Below are 9,261 nucleotides of genomic sequence, written 5' to 3'. Positions count from 1 at the left end.
GCAGTGGTTCTCAATCTGTGGGTGGAGACCCCTTTGTGGGTTGACAGACCCTTTCATAGGGGGTCATGTATTAGATACCCTGCATATCAGATATTTAAAACTCATTATAGCAGCAGAATTACAGCTACAAAGTCTCGACAAAATGGTTGGGGGTCACCACAAGATGAACATGTATTAAAGGGTCACAGCATTAGAAAGATTGAGAGCGGCTATTCTAGGGCTTGCCCAGAAGGGCTTTCATGTATGGTCAGGATTCTTGTTTTCAGAAGATACCTTATTTGTGCCATGCCAAGGAATGTTTAAAGTGTCCCACTGCTAACTCCATTTGCTTAGAATACATACTCAGATCAACGGGCCAATCAAGGTGTTTGTTTATGCTTGTATAAATACATGCAGCCAGCAAGCCATATTTTTTTTCCCAACATCTTCCTTCAGAATAAGGTCATTCATGCCCATGGTATGTGTGAACATTTCAGAACTGACAACTGAGAACTCTCATCCCAACCAGAAGGATTAGACATTGCGCTCGGGCCACTCTGGAGGGCACTGCTTGACTAAGACCAGTCCTAACAGGGTCTCTGAAGCTTCGTAGCACTTTGAGTTGTCACAGTCACCAACAACAGTGGCACAGGGAAGCATTTTGGTATTTATTTATTTATTTATTTATGAGACATGGTCTCATCGTGTAATCTGGCTGACCTGGAACTCACTCTGTAGACCAGGCTGGCCTTAAACTCAGAGATCCACCTGTCTCTGTCTTCTGAGTGCTGGCACTAAAGGGGTGCACTGCCACCCCACTTGCTTGGCATTCTTCTTCTGTCTTTAGTATTAGGTAAGGTCATGAGTTGTATGAAAATATATAATTTAATTCTCAAATCATAGCTTTCTTTTTCTCTTTCACCGTAAAAAGGACCAAAAGCATATATTCTGTAGCACACAGAGGACACAATGTTCTGAGATGAAGGTCTTGTATAAAAATGACCTTATCCCGGAGAAAAAGGAGGCAGTGAGAGCAAGTGTACAGGAAACCAGCAAGATGTCCTAGCAGAGACCTGCTCCCGCTCTGGGGAATGTGCCGTCAGTGCTATGTGGCCCGGCAACTTGGACTGTCTGTCTCGTACAACTGTCCCCTGGGTAGAGGTGGGCTCACTCAGCTTAACAGAAGCAACAGTGAAGCAACAACTAGACAACACACAGTCCAGCAGCTCGGGAGAGGTGAAAAGCAGGCTGTGGAGTGATCCATCTATTCCCAGATTCCCAGCCAGCGCGAGGAGAGGCTCCTGCAAGACTTCCTCTCACAGATGTACTGGAAAATGGTTCACTCTTCTGGAGTTTATCTTTTCCTCTCACCAAAGGGATGAGCGAAACCCACTTGGAATAGGCTGCTGGAACAATGTTCCAGTCTTCTGTCCACAATTTGAGTTTATCTTAGGAATTCAAACATACGTCTGAAGAAGTCACTTTCAGGGAGGCCAGTGACCACCAGCCACTCAGCAGAAACAGCTTAGGCCTTCCTTCTACAGCACTGTGAAAAATACTTTAATAAATACAATTATCCCCTGATTTACCCACCCCACCCCAACCCCTGGCATGGCCAAGATGGTCCACAATACACTTGGGTTTCGTTCTGTGGTCATAGACCCCAAGTTTCCAGGGCATTGGCTGGGCAGGGACTGTGGAGTCAGTCTTGGGTGGCTGCTGTCGACGTACCAGCGAGTCCTTCCAGGTAGTGGGGCCCCAGTCATCACCGGCAAAGGTGGCTTTTTCAGCTGCCCTGTGACAACTGGGTTTCACATTTCCTGAAACTAGATCTGTGGAAAGAGTCCCTGAAGAGAGAGAGAGAGAGAGAGAGAGAGAGAGAGAGAGAGAGAGAGAGAGGATTGATTAGCCTTTTAAAGAGACAGTTGTTTTAAAGGGATGGTTGGGAGAAAATTATGAACCAGAAAGCTATTGGTCCTGGGGAACTTAGTAAATAAAAGAAGACCTGAGACCCATTCCTGTTGTTCACCCCCGCCCCTCCAGCCCCCTACACATTCACACACACACCAGCTACATTGGATGGACTTGGGAATTCGCTGGCACAAGGCCAACAAGAAGGGGCTTGGAGAGTTCAGGGGAAGGGTTTGGACTGAACTCAAACCACAGACTGGCTGGAGGCCGGACTCCAGCCCCAGTCCACCCTGGGCTGTCTGCTTTGTGCGTGAGCAGCCGAGCAAGCTGGATTTGTGGTGCCCCCATGATCTCGGATGCCCAGGAAGAGGCTACACTGGCCCCTCCTCACCTCTTCTGACTGTCAACTCTGAATATGGGCTTGTAGAGCTCTGGGATTTTCCGCTCAATCATGGGCCTGAGGCTGTCTCTCAGTTTGTTGTAGTTCTTCTTCAGTTCCTGCTGGTACTCCCGCTGCTCTGCGGTGATGAGCCGCCTGTTCTTCTCTACGGCCTCTCCACATCTGAGGGGGAGAGAGGAGGTTGCGGGTCCTCAGTGTTTGCACTTTAGCGACTCAGAAAAAAAAATGGTAACAGTAAGTTTGTTTCTCGTCTAAATGTTTCAGCTGGATGGGCACTGGGGATGTGATTGCATCATGGGGCTCTGGAACTCACCCACAGACTAGTCCTCTGATAGGGTCCTAGTCTGATGGGCAATTGGGACACAGCAGGAGGGAGCACCTCCGTGAAGGGAGGGAGTCCTTGAGATGACCTTGGGAGTACATCCTGCCTGCAGCCTCATCATCCCTTTTCGTTTACATCCTGGCCACTGTGAGATGAACAGCTTCCTGGAAAGCAAGCTTCCAATCATGCTGCTCTGCCTTCTTGCAGGCTGAAGTAATGGATCCAATTGATCAGAGACTGAAACCCCAGAAACTGTGAGCCAAATAAATCTGTACTCCTGGCAGGTGTTTCTGGTCACCATGATGTAAAGTTTAGAATCACAACCTCTAATATATATATAAATTGTGTGTGTGCGTGCGTGTGTGTATGTGTGTGTGTGTGTGAACATATATGATATGCATATGCCTGTGCTAGCACTCACAGATTAAAGGAGGATACATCTGTTACATCTGCCTTATCTCTTTGAGCAAGGTCTCCTGCTGAGCCTGGGGCTTATGACTTTTGCCATGGCAGTCCAGCAAACCTTAGAGATACCAATCTTTCAGTCTCCCCTTATCCTCCTTGTTGGGATTACGGGAAGGTGTGGGACCGTGCCCTGCTAGTTACAGGAGTGCTGGGATCTGAACTCAGGTCCTTATGTCTGTGCCGCAAGTGCACTTACCCACTGAGCCATCGCTACAGCCCCACTAAGAGTGTTTTCAACTCTGGTGGCTTATCAGAATCCCTAGAGAGCTTTCAAGACACAGACTGTTAGGCCCTGCTTCAGAGTCAGAGCTGTGGGGTTCTGCCTAAACCCTGGGCATTCAGCTTAGAGCCTTGAAGAAAGCTAACTTACTTACCAAATGGGTTTAGAAAAATGCTACCCAGAGAGGTGGAATACAAACTTGCTATGAGCACAAGGACTTTAATGAGAAAGTTATTTTTGCAGGATTGTAATCTGAAGCTTCTACCACACAAGGCATTAAACTAAGAGTCATCGCTGGTTATTTAAGTCCTGAGGCATCAGGAACCTATAGAAAGTTGCCCCCCTCACTTTGTTAGGGTGTATGGTCACCTACAGGAGGGCAATTCCTGCCTAAGGTGAGTTTGTGAGAGAAATGACAAGTCCAAACTTAAAGATTTAAGAAATGAGGAAAGTGCTGGGTAAGAGAAAGAAAGAGAGAAGCTGTAAGCCAGGTGTGGCATGTGCCTTTAATCCTAGCACTGGGGAGGCAGAGGCAGGCAGATCTGCACGAACTGGAGGGCAGCCAGGTCTACACAGGGAGACCCTGCTACCCAACCCCCCAAGAGAAAAGGAATTAGAGATAACAGAACAAAGTAAGAAGAAGAAAAAAAACAAAACTAGTAAGGGTGGCCAGAGAACCCCCGAATCAGAACAATTCATCAAACAGCAACAGAGGAGAGACAGAGAAATCAACAGACATGTTAAGGTAGACACCACTGGGGAACCAAAGAGAATGGCAATGATAACTGTCCAGAGTTGAAAACAGAGCTGACTGCCCCACTGAACAGATTACAGCTCATCCTACTGTGGCGGAACTGTAGGGTGTTAACACACAGACAAATCCTCAACCCCTGTGGTTCTCTGACTTTCAGGACCAAATAACTACAGGTGTTCTCATTCAGCCTCAACTCCAGAAATCCTCCATCCATCACTGTTCGTCCAGGCACAGAGAGTGTGTGTGTCCAAGGGAGTGGGGTGGGGTGAGACAGAAGGAAGGGCAGAGACGCTCACTGCACCAAGGTTATAGTTTTCTTGTTAGTCACTACAAGTGAGATGAGGAAGGCCAAAGAGCTGAGCCCATGAGAAAGCGTGTGTGTGTGTGTGTGTGTGTGTGTGTGTGTGTGTGTGCGCGCGCGCGCGCGCGCGCGCGCGCAGAAGCAGCTACACCTGGCTCAAATTTCTTCTCAGCACCCTTAACTTAGCTATCCTTAGTGTGTTACAGGAGACCCAAGGTCACAGGGGTCATCCATTGTTAACCTGATTCCTAGAAGCCTCTGTCATTTAACACTGTCTCCCCTGAAAGCATCCAGATCTGTTCCCACAGACACCATGCACACCGACCCAAACCTTCTTAAAAACCACCAATGTCACACATTACTGTCTGACTCTGAGCCAGCGTATGCACTGCTGGGGCAGTGGCCACACATTCCTGTAAAAGTGCCTGCAATATGGCTTTCTCTAATTCAAATACAAAAAGTAAAATTTAAGTCACTTAATCCTTCTAAAAATTTTTATTTTACTTAACCTTTTAAAATAATCTATTTTTAATTGTGTGTGTGCACGTGTGTGCTTGCTTATGTATACACATGACTGCAAGTGCCTGAAGAGGCCAGAGGTGTTGGATCTCTCTAGAGCAGGCTTTGCCTGCCTCTGCCTCCCAAGTGCTAGGATTAAAGGTACGTGCCACACCCGGCTTATGGCTTCTTTCTCTTTCTAACTCAGCACTTTCCTCGTTTTTTTGAATCTGTAAGTTTGGCTTGTCATTTCTCTCACAAGCTCATCGTAGGCAGGAATTGCTCCCTGTGTGGGCGGTTGTGCCCCCTAAGAAAGTGTGTGCTTAGAGTGGCAGGCAGTTGTAAGCTACCTAGTATGGATGCTGGGAGCCAAACTCAGGTTCGTTGAAAAAGAACAGTACACACATTTAACCGCAGAACCATCTTTCCAGCCCCCCTCCCCAAATCACTTAATACTTATAATTTGTTAATTGTATTTGTATGTGTGGTGTGTATGCACATGTGTATGCAGGTACACGTGTAGAAGCCAGAGGAAGACATCAGGATTTTTCTTGAGACAGGGTCTCTCAACTGACCCTGGAACTAGGCTGGTGACCAGCAAACTCCAGCCATTGCCCCACCCCTCTGCTGGGGTCACCGGTGCATGCACAGTGACATTAAGTTTTTATGTAGGTAGCAGGGATTTGAACTCAAGTCTTCACACTTGCACAACTCATGTTCTTACCCACTGAGCTATTTCCCAAGCTCCAAGTCTCCGCAGGAGTGAGAGCAATCAGATTAAGTGAGGGAAAATACAGAACCGACTGTAGTGCCTCTGATGGTCTAGTGAGTCCCGGAGAGGAGGGAGGAGACACTTGTCCATCTGCGCTTATGAACCTTTCAGGCATTTCCTCTTAGGAAAAGGCAGAGAAGGTTTTGTCCTCACTTGGCAGTCATCAGAAGGGTGCCAAAAGGCCAGGAGTGCTGACTGCTGCATGCCAGGCCACCGGGCTTTCCGGCCGAGTCTGATGAGCTACAGCTGAGTCAGAAGCCGCTGTCCTGGGGCAGGAGAAGCCACTACAAACTTGGCCTGGACCGTGTCAACAGAGCTACCCTTGCGGGAAGGCTGGCTGGGTTTCCTTTGAGCCCTGGGATATCTACCAGCCTCCTGGGAAACTGAGGAGACAGAGCCCACTGAAAGGGCCATCCTAACTGCCCACTCTGTGTCGCCTCTGCCACCTGGAAGCAAGCACCTGACACTCTTGTCCTTGTTCTCAAACAGTGGCGGCTTCCTCATCGGACTTGGAAGCAGCAAGCAGGTGGGAAAGAAGCTTCAGCCACTGCTCTGAGGGGACTTACATGTCTTTACACTCCTTTTAAACGTAGTTTGATGAGCTGCCATTTCTGGCCTGTCTGGGATGAAGAGAGGGGAGGTTAGCTATGGTTGTGTCTTGGATGGGGTAGTGGCTGGAAGCATTGTTTTATCTACGGCCTCTCTGCGCTAGAATGTCACCTCTCCACACCAGTGGTGCAGAGTGTATGCTGGATCGGGTGGCATGGACCAACGGCTGGTTCAGAATGGCTGTTTAGGCATACTCATCTTTTTGAAGGGAGGAAGACAAAAGGGATGGCCTGAAGAGTTAAGGTTTGGGGGAGCTGGGGGAGAAGTATAAATGGGAGGCATGGAAGCAGCGGCTTCTGCACAAAGGCTGGCGCTCCCAGGGCCCTAGCACAAGGATTCATCACATCAGGTACTGCGGAATCTGGATCCAGGCATGGTAGCTGACACTTGTAATTCTAGCACTCAGGATGGATTAATTGCATTTGTATGTGTGGTGTGTATGCACATGTGGGATTGCATACACACATCTGGGGGATTGCGAGGGAGAGGCCAACCTGGGACTACAAAGTGAAACCCTGCCTTAAAATTGAAACAAAACCCCAAATCAAACAAACAAAAAGCCCCAACCCAACCCAACCCAAACAAACAAAAGCCAGGTGTTGGGCCCTACTCCACGCTTACTGAACCCCAGTCTGCGTTAGATTTGATAGGTGCCGTCTGGATTCCCCAGAGCATTGCTACTAGAGAGTTTTGCTATGCTTCCTAGGCTGGGCTGGAGCTGACCCCAAACTCACAGTAAGTCTCCTGCCTCAGCTTGCTGAGAATAGCATTTTTAAGGACTTTGAATATCCGTACTGGATGGTTTTGTGAGTCAACTTGACACAAGCTGGAGCCATCACAGAGAAAGGAGCCTCCCTTGAGGAAATGCCTCCATGAGATCCAGCTGTAAGGCATTTTCTCATTTAGTGATCAAGAGGGGAGGGCCCCTCGTGGGTGGGGCCATCCCTGGGCTGGTAGTCCTGGGTTGTATAAGAAAGCAGGCTGAACAAGCCAAGGGAAGCAAGCCAGGAAGCACACCACTCCACGACCTCTGCATCAGCTCCTGCCTCCAAGTTCCTGCCCTGTGTGAGTTCCAGTCCTGACTTCCTTTGTTGATGAACAGCAATGTGGAAGTGTAAGCTGAATAAATCCTTTCCTCCCTAATTTACTTTTAGGTCATGATGTTTGTGCAGGAATAGAAACCCTGACTAAGACAGTAACTCTTAAAGGATTCTCTTAGGAAGAGAGATAACCATCTGCCCTTGTTCTCTGACTGTAGTTTCCAGAGGCCTAGAGGATGCCCAGTAGGGATGGGCTAGGGCACTTCATCTACCTGGAGTCTTGGTGAGGGTCCACTGTTGGGATTGAGTGATCCAGCAGGGGGAGTTGGTGTGAGCCCTAAAAGTGCCCTGCCCCTTCTCTCAGCAGGCCTCCTATTCTGTGATAGTCTACCCAGAGCTAATGTGGCTCCGATCCTTCTCAGCCTGGCCTGCTCTCCAGCTGGCATGGGCTTCCATGAGGCAGCAGAACTGGCATCCCTGAGTGAGTCTTACAGCCACGCCATCCTCCTGACAGTCATGGCTCCCTCTCACCATCATCTTTTTTTCTTCCACCTGAATATTCGAGACAAATAGTAGGTTACAGTTTTCCATAAAGCCCATCCCAGCTCCCAATGGGCCTGGCCATTCTGATCTGTGGATTCCTGTATCTGGAACGTTCTTAAGAGTTCTCAGTACATGCTGCACATTCCCAGGCGAGGCCAGCCTCATCTGTCCTACTGATGTCTGAGCAGTGTCGCTGCTCAGTAACGTGATGCTTCATCCTGTCACCATGGGCACAGGAATGCCCAGACCTAATACCTGGGGGGGGGGGCTAGTCAGAGGTACACAGTGGGACACTGTCTCAGAAAAGAGAGAGAGAGAGAGAGAGAGAGAGAGAGAGAGAGAGAGAGAGAGAAAACAAAGGCCAATAAAGTACTATGTAATAAAGAAAATGATGCACCTTGTAGCAGAACTGCTATCAAAAAGGAAACCACGTATACCAACATTACTAGATGCCATCTATTGTGTATACCCATCTCCAAACACCTGTGCTTCACTGCAGGGAGAAGTGTTCTCACACAGCAACATTGGGCATTTCTCCAGAAAGCTTGTGATGAGGCGCTATCTCTAGTTTCACCCGACAGCAGCCCCCTAGTGGGCTGCCACGAAATTGGGCGAACTAACTTTTAGCTTCCTTTCTCCCTGCCCACCCTGCAAGACTGTTCCTGTCCTCGGACCCTGCACCAAGGATCTGGAAGTAAAGGCAATTGGTACATACACTTCTCACATCCTTCTCTCCTAGAAGTGAAGTGTTATCATACCCCCATCTCATCGTGTTTTTCTTTCAGGGCCACTGGAGACCTGAGGTAACAACTATCTGTGTTTCAGGAACCACAAGGCTCTGCCTAAAGGGCCATTTTCTGTCTAGGCTGAAGCAGCTGCCCTTAAGACCAGTTGCCCAGAAGAAGTCAGTAGGACAGATGAGGCTGGCCTCGCCTGGGAATGTGTCATCTTTGTAAAAGCCCAGTTTTAGAACTTTTCCTAGTTTTAGGCTTCTAAAGGAAATCATTGTAAGATTTTCAAAACTACAGACTATAAATACAAACAGCTTTGACTTAAGTGTGTCCGTGACTACCAGCCCAGACAGAAGCAGGGATGGCCAAGAGCCAGAAGACCTGCTGCAACTCAGCCCTGCTGCCAACTGGCTGTGTGGCCATCAGTAAATTCATCTCCCATCCCCAAACCTCCCATGCCTTGTATGTAAGGCGAAGATGATGATGATATCTGTCTTATAACACGGCTGTGAGGCCCAGTGCCATGGCAGCCACGAAGCAGCCTACACAAGAAGTGTTTGTTTCTCAGTGGTAGTACAAGCACTGTTGCTCTACTGCCCTGGACCTTAAGGTACAGTGTGTGTGTGTGTGTGTGTGTGTGTGTGTGTTGTATGCGCATCACAAGCATCATGAGGCAGTAGCTCTGGGTGGTACCTGGGATACGTTTCTATTTGTTT

The 9,261-nt window shown here is 48.5% G+C and overlaps 1 protein-coding gene across 2 annotated transcripts in view; it reads right to left on the bottom strand.

Moving 5' to 3' along the window:
* Positions 1-728: 728 nt before the first annotated feature.
* Dock8 (dedicator of cytokinesis 8) overlaps positions 729-9,261 on the bottom strand; it is a 203,482-nt gene continuing 194,949 nt past the window's right edge. For both annotated transcript variants that reach the window (XM_021221815.2, XM_029531370.1), the window contains exons 47-48: positions 2,282-2,452; positions 729-1,826 (exon numbers count right to left, since the gene is read on the bottom strand). In XM_021221815.2, the coding sequence (XP_021077474.2) occupies positions 1,766-1,826; positions 2,282-2,452 (232 nt within the window). In that variant the 3' untranslated portion in view covers positions 729-1,765. The remainder of the gene's footprint in view (positions 1,827-2,281; positions 2,453-9,261) is intronic.

This window comes from Mus pahari, chromosome 1 (genome assembly GCF_900095145.1).
Source record: "Mus pahari chromosome 1, PAHARI_EIJ_v1.1, whole genome shotgun sequence".
Lineage (NCBI taxonomy): Eukaryota > Metazoa > Chordata > Mammalia > Rodentia > Muridae > Mus > Mus pahari.
Note: the sequence above shows the minus strand (reverse complement) of the source record. Positions and strands in the feature narration are given on the sequence as shown.